Source organism: Phaenicophaeus curvirostris, chromosome 5, assembly GCF_032191515.1.
Source record: "Phaenicophaeus curvirostris isolate KB17595 chromosome 5, BPBGC_Pcur_1.0, whole genome shotgun sequence".
NCBI classification, from domain to species: domain Eukaryota; kingdom Metazoa; phylum Chordata; class Aves; order Cuculiformes; family Cuculidae; genus Phaenicophaeus; species Phaenicophaeus curvirostris.
The window spans coordinates 63,308,184-63,325,121 of NC_091396.1; the positions used below are offsets into that span (position 1 = coordinate 63,308,184).

A 16,938-nucleotide genomic window follows, 5' to 3' on the forward strand; every position below is an offset into this window, starting at 1 on the left:
CAGAGGCTGCCCAGGGAGGGGGTTAAGTCCCCTTCCCTGGAGATGTTTAAGGGACGGGTGGACGAGGCGCTGAGGGACATGGTTTAGTGTTTGATAGGAATGGTTGGACTCGATGCCCCAATACACCCTACCCGCCCTGGTGAGTCTACGACTCCCTGAACGGGGCGGGGGGCGCGGAGCATGCCGGGAAGGGGCGGGGGCAGCGGGGCGGGGGCCGCGGTGCACGCCGGGCCGGGATGAGCGCGGTGCCGGGGCTGCGGGCGGACTGCGAGGAGCTGCTCGGCGCCTTCCGGGACGCCGACACCGTGCGCTTCGAGCGCTTCGCCGAGCTGTGGCGGGAGCGCCGCTTCCACACCATCTTCTAGTGCGTGAGGAGACCTCGGCCTGCCCTGCTCTGCCCCCCCCGCCCAGGGACCCCGTCCGTCTTCCCTCACCCCCCTTGAACCGAGGGGACCCCGTCCTTCTTCCCTCACCCCCCTTGAACCGGGGGGGCCCAGTCCTTCTCCCCTCCCCGCCTTGAAGCGGGGGGACCCCGTCCTTCTCTCCTCCCCGCCTTGAAGCGGGGGGACCCCGTCCGAGGGGCCCCCGTCCTTCTCCCCTCCCCCTCTTGAACCGGGGGGGCCCCCGTCCTTCTCCCCTCCCCGCCTTGAACCGGGGGGGCCCCGTCCTTCTCCCCTCCCCGCCTTGAACCGGGGGGGCCCCGTCCTTCTCCCCTCCCCGCCTTGAACCGGGGGGACCCTGTCCTTCTTCCCTCTCCCTCTTGAATCAAGGGGACCCCATCCCTCTTTTTCTCCCTCCTGAACCAAGGGGACCCCACACCTCAGGGAGCCCACAGCTCCCCCACGCTGAGCTCCCCTCTCGGTCCTGCAGGGAACCCTAAAGGGGTGTGTGTGTGACCTTTGTTTTCCATTAAAATTCTAAGATTAAAATTTATGGCTCTCTGTTCAACCCAGAGGAGAGGAGACTGAGGGGATACCTTACTGCAGTCTGCAGCTTCCTCACAAGGGGAGGAGGAGGAGCAGGTTCTGACCTCTTCTGTCTGGTGACCAGTGATAGGACTTGAGGGAATGGCAATAAGATGTGCCACGGGAGGTTTAGGCTGGATGCGAGGAGAAGGTGGTGGAGCACTGGAACAGCTCCCTGGGGAAACAGTCACAGCCTAAGCCTGACAATATTGCAGAAGCATTTGGACAACACCCTCGGACGTATTGTGTGAATGTTGGGGTTGTCCTATGCAGGCACAAGAGCTGGACTTGATCCTTATCGATCCCTTCCAACTCAGGGCATTCTGTGATTCTATGATGAATTTTCCCCATCTAATTTAATACAAGGAGTTATAGGTAGTGTTGTGTGAGAGCTTAAGGTCTGACCATCTTTGAAGACTTCACAGAACTTGAGCCCTGTGGTAACATGTTTTAAAATACCTGAAGCTTGTTTCTCCATTTTTTTTTTTTAAAGCTTGCACTTTCATAATTCCTTGCTCAACTGTGCTTCTATTTTTGTTTACTTCAGTGGAAGAATCAGAGCTTTGGAGAGGATTAAGCTGACAAAGAAGACTTTAGAACTGGCACAGCAGTACTTCTTGCCCCCGTACGCTTTCCAGATTCGAGTTGGTGCTCTGTACCTTCTGTATGGGCTCTATAATACACAGCTTTGCCAGCCAAAACAAAAGGTAATTTTCTTGAGGTCTTATTCTCAGGAAATACTAGATGTAAGATACATGTTTCACTTCTGTCTACTTTGTCATCATAAATAGGCAGGGCACTTCCTTTCACTTTCTTAAAATAAAAATATTTAGAATTGCGTGTCCACTTTGGAAGAGAGAGCCTTTCAGACACCTTTGGGCTTGAGAAATTATGATCTGGCAACGCTGCTTATGTCTCCTAAATTGTAGCTGTGGTTCCAGAAATCTTGTTTGCCAGATAGAAAGCCCTGCTTTTTTTTAAAAATGAAGATGACCACTTTTAAATGTGGACAGAGAATGTGCTCGTCAGCTGTGAATGTGCTCTATTACAGCTTATTCCTTAGAATTTAGCAGAATAAGGACTGGCTGATGTATTTCCAATTCCTATAATCCAGAAACAATTCGTAAATAGATTGAAAGGATAAAGGCCTGAATGATGTGCTGTCTTGCTGATTTTAGGACAGGAGGCCAGTATATAAAGGAGATGCAAGCTCAGTGCAAGGAGAAGTAGTTTGCTTGGAGACTGTGTGATATATGTTGTGTGCATAGGCACAATTGAGTCCAAATTCTTTGAATAAGGAACTGAAGTTTGAGTAGTCTACAATGATGCCATTGTGTCCTATCTTGACTTCAGAAGTCACTACCTTTACTGTAGATGAATTTAGGCAATTTTAAAACCACTGCTATGTAGCAGTTGTGAGAGAACACTAAAGTTATCAAAGAAGCTCACTTAAGTATAGATAAAATGCAGTGGGCAGAATAGATGTGAGAGAAGCGAAAGTAAGAAATAAGGCAGAGGTAGCTAGAGCATTTGGTTTCATACAAATGAGCGTTTCACTGGCAGCAAATTGTGGTACAAGTATTGTTTCCTAATCAGTGAACAGAAATCTCCTAGGTGCATATTGTTTTTCAGACACTTCAGAATGTGAAGCATGAACTTCTTCAAATGTCAGAAAGGATTGTATTCCATGCCACTGTCAAAAAAAAAATGCAGTGGGAATATTTAACACAACGTTATTTTAAGCTTTTCTGCTTAAAATGTTGTTAGTAATAAAAAATGTGGTAGGTTCCTTTCTGTAGTTCTGTGGTTGTATGATGTGAGCACAGTAGTTGGCTGAATTCATTTTTATTTGTTGAAATATGCAGGTTAGTATAAGAATATGTACTTTTTTGCTGCAGATCAGAATTGCGCTCAAGGATTGGCCTGAAATAGAGAAATTTCAACAGGATCTGATAGACTCCCAGCATTATGATGCAGCATACATCTTTAGGACACTGCGACTCGCCAGAGCATTTCATTTCACAGCAATGCCAAAGCTAGTGAGTTTTTACATTAATTACTTAGCATATTTAATAAAATCTTCAGCTTTCAACTCCTGATAGATGAGCAGCACTCAGTTTTTAGTTTAGCTTTGAGACCACGTCGAAATGTAATCTGTCTTTATGTAGCTAGGTATGTGATGTAAAGCTTAGAGGATGTTCAAATGCAGCATACTTCTCACTTGAAAATATTTTTGCAGTACCTGATGTTCTTATTAGATTTGAGATGTCTTATCATTTGTGAAAATGAGTCTGAGTGCTGGGTTAAATTCTTGACTAGAGATAATTTTTGGAAAGTGCTTACTGAGCATTTGGGAGTAAAGCTGCTTGCTGTTGTTGGTGAGATGGTTTTGTGCCTTTCAGCATCTCTTGATGGTTGGATATGCAGTAAAAATTCTCAAGAGGCGGTGCCATTTTAAGTTTGCTTTTAGGTTACAAAACATTGTCTCTTGCTTTAGCTAAACTACAGAACCAAGAAGAAGATTGAGGAAGATGAATTTAAAGAAGAATTTAAGGAGCCAAGTAACAGAGTAACGAGCCTCATCACCAATGATGTATTGGAGGTACAGTAACTTTACATGTTAATCAGTAGGGTTGGTGGGGGTTTTTTTCCCCCTCTTCTGTTGTCCAAGAGCTGTGACTTCTCTAATTAGCACAGTCTTGTCCTTTGTAAGTCGTCTTATGGAATGCAGACTAGGGTAATAGCCTATAATTTTACTGAACACTCTGAAACGTGGCACTTGTTTTGAAAGAATTGGGGTATGTTTTGTGTTTTTCCCTCAGTAAGTTGTAAAAAGGAAAGGATGTAAATGGTTTGTTGTCACTTCACAGAAAATGGAAAATATAAAACATTTAATGAAAAAATAGAGTAATTCAAGCTGAGTATGCATTCTTATATTGCTTATTATGACTCGGTAATAGACCGTTGTTTACAGTTTTATTTCCATTTGCTGCTAGCAAATATGTATTATCAGTGGGGTTGACTGCAGTGGTACAAATATCAGTAATCTGTGCGATGGCAGGATGAGAAAGCCTGCTTCCTCAAAAGGAGAAAGAAAAATGTTTCCTCCAAAGAGCTGAAAATAGACTACCACACCAGAATAAAATCTCTATGAACACTGATCTGGAGTATCACTGAGACCTCCTTCATTGCTTGAATAATGCCAGATACTCTTTCTTCTTTTGCTTATTTGGGGAACTGATGGGATAGTGCTAGGTAGCGATATTGCCAAGCACCCTAGAACTGAACTGATCTGAACAGAATCTAACATTCCTGCTCATTCAATGGCCTACTTAGAGTGGTTTGTATAACCCTGATGTTGTTCATTGAGGACTATTATTGTTTTACTGCTGGAATACTTTTTTTTTTCCTTTAAAGAGCCTGTTCTTTATTTCAGGAACTGATGAATATTCATGAGCATTATCAGAAAATGAAATGTGTAATTTCAGCTGACAAATCACAGCCAGACAAGGCCCTGAGCTTGATAAAAGATGATTTTGTAGTTACTCTTAAAGACATAGCCTTGGAACATCAGGAATGGCAGCAGAATAGAATGGTAGGTAATAGCAACCATTGTGTTGTAGCAACCTAACAGATTGTGTGAGCATGCAAGAATTGTCTTTCTCTATTGTAAATACCTCTGAACATACTTGGTGAATCTCAGACCTGCGTAGAAGGAAATGTAACACTGAAGGCATGGAAGGAATAAAACCATTGGCAGAGTTATGGTATGATGGGAAGAACATGGGCTTGTATGCAGTATTGCTTCTATGATAACATAAATGATTGCTAAGAGGTAAGCCCTGGAAGATGTGACTTGTGGACAGTATAAGAATGACTGTATCAAATACCTCTGTAACGTTTATTCTTGGATCAAGGAAAGACCATAATGTAAGATTGATTAAGAAAATGGGCGTGTGTGTAAATACTTGTTTTGTTTTTAACAACTCTTGGATTTTAACTGTCTTGTATATGACAGACATTTTTTAAAAAATTAACTTGTTTCCTCAGAAATTATTCCTAAATGCTAAAGAAACTGGTGAAACATCAAACAAAAAGGAAGAAGAGACTTTGCTAGAATCTGAGGTAAGAAAAATGAGCCAGTTTGCTACATTGTACAGGCCAAATCATGCAACTGAAAGTTTTTTGACTTTACGTCACAAGCTAAGCAGTCTATGCCTGATCTTGATAGTGTCAAAGTAAGTTCTAGAAATAGTGAGTGGTTGGTTTTTCCTGTTTGATTTCTGTTAAGGTTTTATTTTCTGTTAAGCTGTGAGGATTCGTTGCTGTGGTAGCTCTTAGATGCTTGTAATAAAAAGTCTCTTTCAGGTAAGGAGGGGAAGAGCTGTATTTTCTTGGCCAAACTCCTTTGTGGTTCCTTCTGGAGTTTCAACTAAACGCAATATCGATTTTTATGCTGCAAAATTATCTCATGTTGCACTTGATCTCCTTATTTCAACTTTGAATTTGAGCAAGATGTGAATTTTCCAATTTGATTCTCCTCTTGGGCTTTGTAACGGTGAAGGCAAACTAAATTATGCTCTTTCTTGTTGATGAAATTTGAACTTTTTTTTTTAAGTAGGTTTGGAGACATTCTCATTCTATAGCACTAATTATAGAATTAGAGCTGCACTGAGATATTGCTCAAGTGATTATGTGATATTTAATTTCTGTACCACTATAATGAAACCTGAAAACTTTCTCTGACTGATCTCTTGGTTCTTTGCAGGGCTCTGAAAGAGCAAGTGCGTTGGCTAGAATCAAATACAAGTCTTACTCTGCAGTTGTTGAGGTAGGTATGCAGTTTGATGATAGGGATGTATTTATTTTTAAAGAACAGTTTTAAATACCCATTTAATGCAAATACTGAGTCAGAGAGGAATGAGTTAAAACTGCACTCTAATTCAACCTTTAAATGTTCTAGTTTTCCTAATACATTGGGGAAACCTGAAGCTGTTGCTGTTCTTATTATCTGTGCTGTTTCCACAAATCTATGGTCTGTGCTTGGGGGATTTTAATTTACAAGGTATTTTTTAATGTCTACGTTCTATTTATTTAGATGGGATAAAAGTGCCTGTGAGTTTAATTGCTCAGATTCTTCGAAGCTTAGATATTGAAATCTCTGAATTGAGATGCTTGTGGAAGTGAAACTTTGGGATTTCAAGTCAGTTGGAAGTTCTTGGAGATGCTCTTTCAATAACTGCTGCTTTAGAAATATTGTTGCTGTGTATTTTTTATAGCAGGCCTATGAGAAACATCAAAACCTTCCATGTTTATTAAAATCTCTCATTGAAAAATGTGTTATTAAATGAAATGGATCTCTGCAATGTCTAACAGTACAGGCTTGTGAATATGTAGTGGTAATGTTTGCTAGGAATCTAAGCAAAATATGACTATAAGGATGATTTATAGAAAATAAATTAAAGTTTAATTACCCTAACGTTAAATGAAACACATGTTAAATCACAGAAGGGCGTTTTCCTGTTAAAACTGGAAAATGGTAACTAGTGGAGAACCTCCCTCCCTCTTAGCCCTTCTCCACCCTGGCATGGGAGTTGGTGCTTTGTTTCTTGCCAGCCGGTGAAGTACTGGGTGGAGTGCGGTAATATCTGGCTCTAGAAGTTTGGCTTTTTTGTGTAATTCGTTTGTATGTTTGGGTTCTAGGCTTCCAAATCCAGAAGACACCGTCAAGTAAGATTAGAATCTTCTGAATCAGGGTTGAATTACGGGAAGTCTCCAAGCCAAAGTAAAAGAACCAGGAGACCGCAGCCAGCAGGAAGAAGAGATTCTTTGGAAAACAAAGGTATTTCTCCATTGTGTTTGTGAACCTAGAGAGAGTGCAAAAGTTGCTTTGCTAATTGAGGCATCTGGGTTAAATTTTACTGTGATCAGCGGACGTGGAAGATTAAAGAAATGTTTTATGATCCCCCTGTTGTAATGGAACATTTCTGTCTGTTTTCTGTCATCTGGTCAGGTAGAAAGACAACATAAGTGCATACAATTTACAGTTAATCTGTAGTCTCATGCGTAGTCCTGCTCTTTTTCCTTTGGAAAGGCATGACCTTGGAGGATCAATGTCTTATTTTTTCCTATTGCCATGTAACAACCGTCCTGGAGATTAAGATATGTATCTACCTGTTTCTTCTGACAGATAGCTTCTAGTTTTGAAGCTATCTTTTTGATGAAAATCAGCCTATCTGATAATTTCGATAGTTCATACTATCTTCATGAGATCCAAAGTAAACCTTGCCCATTCCTGACCTGTTCCTGAGCTCTTGAAGGAATATCCTCTAATATTTCTGAAGAGAAAATAATATTAATGTCTTAATGATGATGATTGCTTTGTAAGACTGGTACCTGCGCTATCACATGAGTCACTCTCCTTCCATCTGATACTCGTTATTTATTTTATTCTTCTGTTACTGAAATTTTTAGTACTTGGATGTGAACAGAAATCTTCTGCCAAAAACTAATGTAGTTTAAAAACTCCTTCAAACTCTTCAAATTGTTTTCTTAATCTCAGTATTAGTATAAATGCAGTAAAACAGTTCTAGATTTGTTTTAGTTTGTAGCTAGACTTAGCTTTTCCTTTCTTGACAGGAGGGGTTTTTATAAACCTGGGATTTGTTTTCTGTGCTTCTGTTTTGTAATTCTATTTTATTTCTCCTGAGCAGTGAAATTTATCTAGGAATCAAAACAATTTTAAGGAGTAAACTTTGGGACCGTTTTTCTAGTTTTGAAATGTACCCTGGAAGAAAATGCTTTTATGTACTTGTACTTGGTATTGGATCTGGTTTATCTGTACGGATAAAAGCAGCATTGGTATGTCCCTGTGTGTGCTCAGAGAAGGCCCTTGATTAATGTACTAGTAAGAAGACTTGAAGAGATATTATGGAGATATTTTAACAAGAGATATTATGGAACGTGAATGGTAATCTCCCTTTGAATGGTGCAAAGAATAATAAAATTTTGTGGGTGACGAGAGAGGCATTTGCACTCGATAGGCCGCCAGTAGGGAGAATGAATGCAAACAGAATGTGGTGGAGTAAGCAAGGATATAGAGAATGCTTTTTAAAAGTAAGAAACTTGGATGGGGAATTGCTTTCTGCCTCAGACCAAAGTTTTTTTCCAAAAAAAATTGACTTACCTGATCCACAGCTGCTAAGTTAATATCTTTTTTTAATTTCTTTTGTTTGTGAAGTTTGTTGAAAGTATGATGCTAGGACCAAGAACTTAAAGGATTAACCATTTAGAATTGTAGAATAGTTAGGGTTGGAAGGGACCTTAAAGATCATATAGTTCCAAACTCCCTGCCATGAGCAGGGACATCCCCAGTAGATCAGGTTACCCACGGCCCCATCCAACCTGGCCTTAAAAACCTCCAGTGATGGGGCATCCTCAGCCTCACTTGGTAACCTGCTCCAGTGTCTCACCACTCTCATGGTGAAGAAATTCTTTCTAATGTCTAATCTAAATCTGCCCCTCGCAGTTTATACCCATTCCCCCTTGTCCTATCACCACAAACCTTTATGAATAGGCCCTCTCCAGCTTTCTTGGAGGCTCCTTTCAGGTACTGGAAAGAAGCCTACCGTTTATTTGGATTCTTGTACGGTGTCATCATTTATATTAGTATATTCTGAAAGAGATCCAGTCTCAGAACTTGAAGACTTACTCATTTTGACATGAGATAAGACCTAGAGTGAGGGTACTTTGCTAGATAGAAAGAGGAGGTGAGAAAGGAGAGGGAGATCAGCTGTCTGTTTAAGGTCTCTTGGAGAGTTTCTATCTGATATTGCTGATCTTTGACCTAGCTGAACTGACCAGTGATTGCTTTAGTTATTCTACTATGAGAGTATTTGTCATCTGAATTGGTGCTCTTTTACTTTCTGGGTATTTACACCTACCGCGCTTATGCATCTTTTTTTTTTTTCTTTTAGGACTTTCTTTAGATCTCTGTCTCTTAGTTCTGAAAATATGGGAAATTACCCTTCTTAAAGGAATAGCCTTTCTGATCTCTAGCTGTCAGACTTACAGAAGTTGCTCTGCCATTTAAGTTTTTCATTCGCTCATTACTTATTAAAGGTTAAATGGCATTGAACAGCAAGGTAGTTTTGAAGACAGGGATTTAATTTTAAAGTTCCATACTCTGCTTTCTGTCTGGCTTAGCTTCTGCTAGAAGAAAAGTTACTGGTAAAATTCATCCCCCCTTTAGAGGTGAGCATTAGACATTGTTGCCTTTGCTTCATTTAAAAATGGTAGATGAAGTCTTCAAGAGGAGCAAGGGCATTGTGAATTATCTCTGGGTTGGTGATTAATATGCTTATAGTGTTAATTACTTGTTATTGAAGGTTTCTTTATTGAGCCATAAGAAGATGCTATGAAACATAAGTATTTCTTTACAGCCCTTCACTAGGAAGTTAAGAGAGCAACAAGTGAAAACTCCTTTTCAGTGCTGGGCCTAAGATGTGGAAGCAAAAAAACCAAAAAAGCTGACAGTTTTTCCTAAAAACTTTATCTGCAGGTGAAATGCAAATGGCAAAGGAAACTGTCACTCAGCATATCGGGATGCCTGTAATCACCGAAGAAAACTCGGATGAAGAAGGTAAAATTATTGAAATTCTAACAAACCGGTGACGTGGGTTTTCATCCTGTGCTGTATTTTTCTGAAACTAAAGCTAATATTTTGGACCATGCATTGCTGTCTTGCAAAAGCTAGATTATTTTTTTAGCCTGTAAATTGTTGCATGAAAATTAAAACCATGGGGAAGAGGGATTGGGAAGGGAACTCGGAGCTAATCTAATTAATTTCCATTGTTGGACAGAATTAATTGTATGTTAATCATTCCCATGAGATTGAATAGCTCGTCAGAAAAATCTCTTCATTTCCTTTCAGAAGTATCTCTCCCAAAGAGGAAAAGAAGACGTTAGAGGATCCAGTTGGAGAACAATTAATGTTGATTTTATTGACAAAATGTAAATGTCAGAGGTAACACAAAGTGCTTGTTTTGGATGCCTTTGAGAGTACAACAAAAGTGTCTGGGACCAGATCTGCAGGTGATGCTGGAATACTGGTAATGACTGGTATAGCTTAGCTGCCTCATGGTATGGCACCTCGGTGCCTTTATTCATGTAGTGAATGCTCCTTGCGGGAGAAAAGGTTGCTCTGCCGTGTTTGAGATGGAAAAAGAAAAGTGCTTGTATGTTGTTTGTACGATGTGAGTTATCACTTGGAACTCGTGTTGATCTGTGGTGATGTTTTTAGCTGAGACAGTTAACAGCTCACAAAATATTTGCTTGTATGAAATGTGTTTGGAATAATTTATCTCTGAACATAAAGTTAAGGCTACTGACTGTTTAAAATTAGTACAATAAATTATTTTTTGCAGTTTAATTGCTCCATTTTCTAGTGTGCGATTTCAGCAATCGTTTATCATGGGTTGATCCCACAGATGTGGGAAATGAGCTTGGTGGTAAGCCTTTTACTGCACTCCGTCTCTGGCACATCTGGTATAATTGGATATTTAAATGAAGAAATATAATAGTATAATGTAATTATAATAATATAATTCTGCAGAAGACCCTAAGCTGGACAAGGACAGGATTAGAATTTGGAATGGGAGAGGTGATATGGGAGAAATGGATGTGGAAACAAATGTGAAGCTCAGTACTGAGTATGGGTACAGAACGTTATTGCTAGGCAACAGCGCTGCGGAAAAAGCAAACAGACAGAATCCTGAGCTGGAGTATTTTCTGTAAACAGTAACGAGTGCTAGAGCTGGTGTTGTCATTCAGCCCTGTGAGGCTGTAGCCTTAAATACCTGCTTCTCCCCCCAGCAATTTGAGAATAAGGTGGGTAATTATTCTCCTTGGTATTTTATCCAGTTGAACATAGCTGTGCTATGAAAAAGGCTGAAGGAGTTGAGATGTCCTCTTCTACAAAAAGAAATACAAAATAGAAATTTGAAAGATTTTTGAGTCTAGAATAGGCTGAAACTGAGCGAATTAGTTTGGTAGTATGACTCTCAAATGCAAAAGGAATTGAACTGCCCTTACTTAGAAGAAGAAATACTATGTGGAAATACAAATTATCTGAATCTAACAAATAGGTCTAACAAATGTGTTAGATGGTAAGAAGGAAAGGGGCTAAAAGGCAAACAGGTTGGACGTTGGACAAACTAAATAAGCACCACTGTTGAACGCAAAACCTTGTTAGTGGGAAAGGAGGAAACACTGATAAAGACAAAAGCTTAGAGTAAACTGCACAACTGAGTATTCTGTTACAAGCACAAACCTGTTCCATGTTTCTCTATGCATTTGTGCTCCTAATTTTTGATGAGCAGACAGAAGAAACTCCTTAAGGAAGATTTAACTAGACTTTTCTGGTGAAAATTGTCTGCTCATCTCAATACTGTTGGGATGCTGTTGGTAATACTGCATTTGTCAGTCCCAGCTGCTGCTGTGAGTGTGTGTATGCAGGCTGACAGAGAAGCTTTTGGATATCCTCACATTGCAGGGGATGGATAGCAGTATGGGTATAAGGGAGCAATTTGGAGATGGGGTACAGTGGAGTGTTTGAATCTCTTCTTTTGGGAAACCCCTGGATGGCTAAGGAAGATACAGAGGGAGTACTTTATAGCAGATATTGAGAATACAGCTTCCAATTCGTTGTTTCTTGGGAGTTTCTTCACTTAGCTGCTTAAGCATGAACTTCACAGCATCAGTCTTCTTCTGATGTTTCTAGGCATCAAGGTTAAGCTAGGTCTTCCTGCTACATGGTTTGGGGTCCTTCTCTTGAAGGGAAACTTGAAAGAGGTTTCTCTTTTTCCCTCTGACTTGCATGGAAGGAAGCTTCCTTTCTCAAGGAAGCTAAAGATTAAACCCAGTTACAAAAGCTTATTTTTCGCTTTGACAGGCTGATTTCAGCTAAATTACTATGCCATATATATGGTATAAGTTTATTTTAATATATTTAAGGAACATCTTTAATACCGTTCCTGGCAGTGGCACTTTTTCATCATGTGACCATCTTGTTTGCCTCTTCCTTGTATCTTCAAATCAGCCAAAGAGCTGGGTAGGAGAATTTTTCAGTATTTGCTGTATTTAGTGACATGACTCTTCCATGTACACACTTTTGAAATGATTTCAAATCAACATCAGAAGTGTGTAAAGTCTTAAGTAGGCATGAAGATGGGTGTATTCAACTAGGAGTTATTTTAATACTGTGATTATGAAAACAAATGTTCTCTAATTTGCTTATAAACTTACATAGGTGTAAAATGGAAGTTACGCAAATCTAGACGGCTAAGAATATTGTTTTCTAATTAACTTCTCTCCTGGTTATAGCCTCAGCAAATAGTCAAAGGCTGCAAGGAAACTTCATCTCTGTAACTCCAGTCTAACTTCCAACTGACCTGGTGGATAGGAGTGAGGCAACACAACAGTATGTCTGGATGTTGTTTTAGTTTTTGTAATTAGAGAAATATTGTTTGGCTGAAACTTGTCAGGCAGATATACAACTGACTGCAGAACTACATTCATATAATAGTAATCACCATTTCTTTGGCAAGGTAAGGGATTCCCTAAGTGGAGGCTTGAGCTTGTGCTATGCAGTGTTTACAAGTATAAAGTGGGTGATAGAAAGCAGAATAAATTAAAACACGCACAGGTGATACCAGTTTAAAAACTGTTTAAGTGGAAAACTTTTTCCAATGTAATTTTTATTTTTTGTAATGGGAGAAATCAACAAGGTCTAATTAATGAAAGGTAAGTGCAAAAGGCTGCACTTGGAAGGACAGATTAAATGCAAATACCAGCTCAGGAATGCTTGTGTAAGCAGCTGCTCTCAACCTGGAGCTTTTTGCAGCCTTCAGACTGAAGATGGATCAGCAATATGAGGATGATGTGAAAAATTTCAAGTGCCATGGATGGCAGTGGTGATCTGGGTTGTGTGCAGTTTGGAGAGGATGTAGACATGACTTCTAGAATAATTAGAGAATCCTGAAAAAAAGACAACAAAAAGAGAACCGACTGCAGGAGAGCTTGGTCTGGAAAAGAAAGGGTTTGAGAGGGAATGTCTTCCTGGTAACGGTCTTAACAGCTTTGTAATATGTGCTTACGCAAATCGTGATTAATTGTTCTCTGTGTTCACTGAGGTAGAGCTATTCAATTTGCATTAACATGAATTTACTTAAGAGATTTTTGCAGTTTATTTGTCCTCATAACAAACAGAAGAACCATTTTTACTGTAGGAGTCCAAAGCTGTTGGAAAAACATTAGTCATGGTTGCTGGAGGTACACCCAGTCCTGCTTTGGAGATAGGAGATGGACCAGAGGATATCTTGAGGTTTATTCTAGTATTATACATGCATGTTTTACTTAACAGGACCCTATTTGCAGTTCATATTCACTCATCACACAGCCACAGGAAATTCTTCAAATGACACTGTTATTTTATCCCTTCTTTTCTGGTATGTTTTATTTTAAAGTTCTTTTTACTTCTGGAGCTGCCCATTCCCATTTTCAAAGCTTGCTGTGTGGACCTGGGCTTCTTCACCCTGTTTTCATCTTTGTCCTCAAATCAGATTAAGCCTGGTAACAACATACTTCCCTCCTCCGTCTGCATGCAATCCAACACTTGGAAATGGGACTGTGAGAATTTTAGGAGCTACAAGAAGTTGAGAAATGTCCTAAAAATCATAGAATCATTAAGATTGGAAAAGACCACTAAGATCATCAGGCCCAACTCCCAGCCCAACATCACCGTGCCTATTAAACCATGTCCTAAAGTGCCATGTCTACATCTTCCTTGAACACCTTCAGGGATGATGATTCTTCCACTTCCCTGGGCAGCCTGTTCCACTGTTTGGCAACCGTATCAGTGAAGAAATTTTTTCCTAATACCCACTCTAAACCTCCCCTGGCACAACTTGAGGCCACTTCCTCTCATCCTATCCCTTCATACTTGGGAGAAGAGACTTACACATGCCTCACTACAACTTCCTTTCAGGGAACTGTAGAGAGAGATAAGGTCTCCTGCCTGCCTTCCTTCAGCAAGTCCATCTTGCTTTTAGCACCTCAGGGCTCATGTCAGACTCCTCTATGCTGTGCTGTAGTTTGGCTGCAACAGAAATATGTGCAAAGCAAAATTGTGTTACAACAGCTTGAGCTTTCTGTAACGGACGCAGAATCACTTCCTCTGTAGCCACTGAACCTGGATAAGCGAAGCAGAACAGGACCTATGGCCCAGCCACCAATTAATACAGTTAATTGGAGACAGGGAGTGACTTGTTTCTTTGGAATGGGGTTCTGTCTGTGTGATGAAACGTGAGGCAGTGCTGAAATCTTACAGACGGGTTTGGTGCAAGCTGCTCTGCGGAAGTTTTTGACCCAGGGCTGCATTGGCGAAGTCCATCCAGAGTGCAGATGGAGTTGGCTGTGGCGTTTTATGCAGGCTGTTGGGTCAATACAGTCCCAAAGACTCAGGAAAAGAGATGGCACATGGTTCTGGAAGATGGACGAAAACTGCCTGCCACCTCAAGCTAGATTTTTGCACTGATGGGTTTTTTTTGCATTGCTGGATTTTTGCACTGATGTTCAAGTTTCACGAAAAGGGTGATTGGGCACTGGCAGAGGCTGCCCAGGGAGGTGGTTGAGTCACCTTCCCTGGAGGTGTTTAAGGGATGGGTGGACAAGGTGCTGAGGTATATGGTTTAGTGATTGATAGGAATGGTTGGACTTTATGATCCAGTGGGTCTTCTCCAACCTGGTGATTCTATGAAATTCTGCCTATGCTGAGCGCAATCCCCGCTCGTGTGTGTGGGGCTAAGCAGGTGCAGCCGGGCTGTGCCTCCTTCCTCCAGCCTGACCCGCAGCTGGAGCTGCCCGGGGGGAGCCCCACACCCAGAGCTGGGGACCCACTGCTTGTTCCCAGAGCTCTGCTGCCTGGGGGAGCCCAGTGCCCAGCGATGCCTGCACCCCACAAGATCCCGGGGGGAGCCTGGTACCCAGCGATGCCTGCACCCCCCAATATCCCTGGGGGGGCCTGATACCTAGCGATGCCCGCACCCTGCAATATCCGTGGGGGGCCCGGTACCCAGCGATGCCCGCACCCCACAATATCCCTGGGGGAGCCCGGTGCCCATCGATGCCCGCACCCTGTGCTGCCCAGGGGGAGCCTGATAGCCAGCGATGCCCTCACCCGGCGCTGTCCCCGGGGATCCCGCAGCCGGCGGCCCCGCTCTCCTCCCGCAGCCCCGGGCAGCCGGTCCCCGGGCGGGGAGGCGCCGTGCGGGTACCAGCGCGCCCCCTCCTCCTTCTTCTCGTTCTCCTCGGTAGCAGCGGCGGCGGCCCGAGCCGCCTCCCGTCCCTCCCCGCACGGCGCTGGCGCCGCCGCCATCGGGCAGGGAGCGCGGGGGGCGCCGCGGGCACCGGGACGGCGGTGAGTGCGGGGGCGGCTCCGCGGGGGGACCCGCATCCCGGGGAAGAGCATCCTCCTCCAAGGATGCTCCAGTGCCCCTTCCTCGCAAGGCCGAGCTCTAGGGGAGAAGGAGGAGGGGTGGGGATGATCCCAGGGTCTGGGGGAGGGGAATCATGGAATCATAGAATAGTTCGGGTTGGAAGGGACCGCGGTGATGATGGTCCCAGTGTCTGGGAGAGGGTGATGGGCGGTGATGATGGTCCCAGTGTCTGGGAGAGGGTGATGGGGCTGGTGATGGGCACTGGGGATGGTCCCAGTGTCTGGGAGAGGATGATGGGGATGGTGATGGTCCCGGTGTCTGGGAGAGGGTGATGGGGGTGATGATGGTCCCAGTGTCTGGGAGAGGGTGATGGGCGTTGGGGATGGTGCCAGGGTCTGGGGGAGGATGATGGGCAGTGGGGATGGTGCCAGTGTCTGGGAGAGGGTGATGGGTGGTGATGATGGTCCCAGTGACTGGGAGAGGGTGATGGGGGTGGTAATAGTCCCAGTGTCTGGGAGAGGGTGATGGGGGTGGTGATGGTGCCAGTGTCTAGGAGAGGGTGATGGGCAGTGGGGATGGTGCCAGGGTCTGGGGGAGGGTAATCATAGAATAGTTTGTGTTGGAAGGGCCTGTGGTGACGATGGTTCCAGGGTCCAGGAGGGGGTGATGGGGTGGTGATGATGATGTTGATGGGGGCTCTGTTTGTGTGTGCGCTGCCTGTGCCCTCCACATGGGAAAAGAAAAGCAGGTGGGCACACACGGTTTTTAGGAACAATAAAGAAATGGGAAGGCCTGCTTTTAAGATACTTATGAACAGGTGTTCTTGTCATTATGGGAGACCTGTCATTATCTGTGTGCTGCTTCGCTTACAGAGGCTTATAGTGTTTGGTGTCCCTGACTGCATGATAATACAAATGATGTAGGGATGATCGTCTTCTGTTTTTCAGATGGTTAGGGTGTTGCCTGATGACATGACCACTGTGGCGCGGGTCTTGGCTGCAGTAATCACAGAATCGCTAGGTTGGAAAAGACCCACTGGATCATCAAGTCCAACCATTCCTATCAGTAATAGCACTGCTGCACGGAGGGCAGGATCATCTCTTCTTGTTTGGGATCATAGCACTGGCAAGTTAAAACCTGAACTGGTGCTGTGAGTCAAGGTCCTGGTGGTCCTCTCCTGGTTTACTCCAGAACCACCAACATCAGCACTTACTTATGGTTGCTGGGTCGATAGGATGAGGACTAATGGTTTTAAACGGAAAGAAGTTAGACTTAGATTAGATATTAAGACGAAATTCTTTACTGTGAGGTGTTGGAACAAGTTGCCCAGGGAAGTGGTGGCTGCCCCATCCCTGGAGGTGTTCAGTGCCAGGCTGGATGAGGCTTTGAGCAACCTGATCCAGTGCGAGGTGTCCCTGCCCATGGCAGGGGGTTTGAAACTGCATGATCCTAAAGATCCTTTCCAACCCAAATTATTC

At 43.0% G+C, this 16,938-nt stretch overlaps 1 protein-coding gene across 1 annotated transcript; it reads left to right on the top strand.

Moving 5' to 3' along the window:
- Window positions 1-229: 229 nt before the first annotated feature.
- On the top strand, window positions 230-10,395 carry SNAPC1 (small nuclear RNA activating complex polypeptide 1). Its single transcript, XM_069858984.1, has 10 exons — window positions 230-364; window positions 1,513-1,672; window positions 2,864-3,004; window positions 3,463-3,567; window positions 4,402-4,560; window positions 5,016-5,090; window positions 5,734-5,796; window positions 6,669-6,807; window positions 9,526-9,606; window positions 9,898-10,395. Exons 1-10 carry the CDS (start codon window positions 237-239, stop codon window positions 9,930-9,932), a joined length of 1,086 nt encoding a protein of 361 aa, XP_069715085.1. The 5' UTR covers window positions 230-236; the 3' UTR covers window positions 9,933-10,395.
- The last annotated feature ends 6,543 nt before the right edge of the window (window positions 10,396-16,938 follow it).

Excerpts from the sequence above, each read along its gene's own strand:
- SNAPC1 (XM_069858984.1), top strand. The coding sequence starts at position 237 with ATGAGCGCGGTGCCGGGGCTGCGGGCGGACTGCGAGGAGCTGCTCGGC. Across the intron at positions 1,673-2,863 it reads TTTGCCAGCCAAAACAAAAG|ATCAGAATTGCGCTCAAGGA; the intron begins GTAATTTTCTTG and ends TTTTTGCTGCAG. Across the intron at positions 6,808-9,525 it reads AGATTCTTTGGAAAACAAAG|GTGAAATGCAAATGGCAAAG; the intron begins GTATTTCTCCAT and ends CTTTATCTGCAG.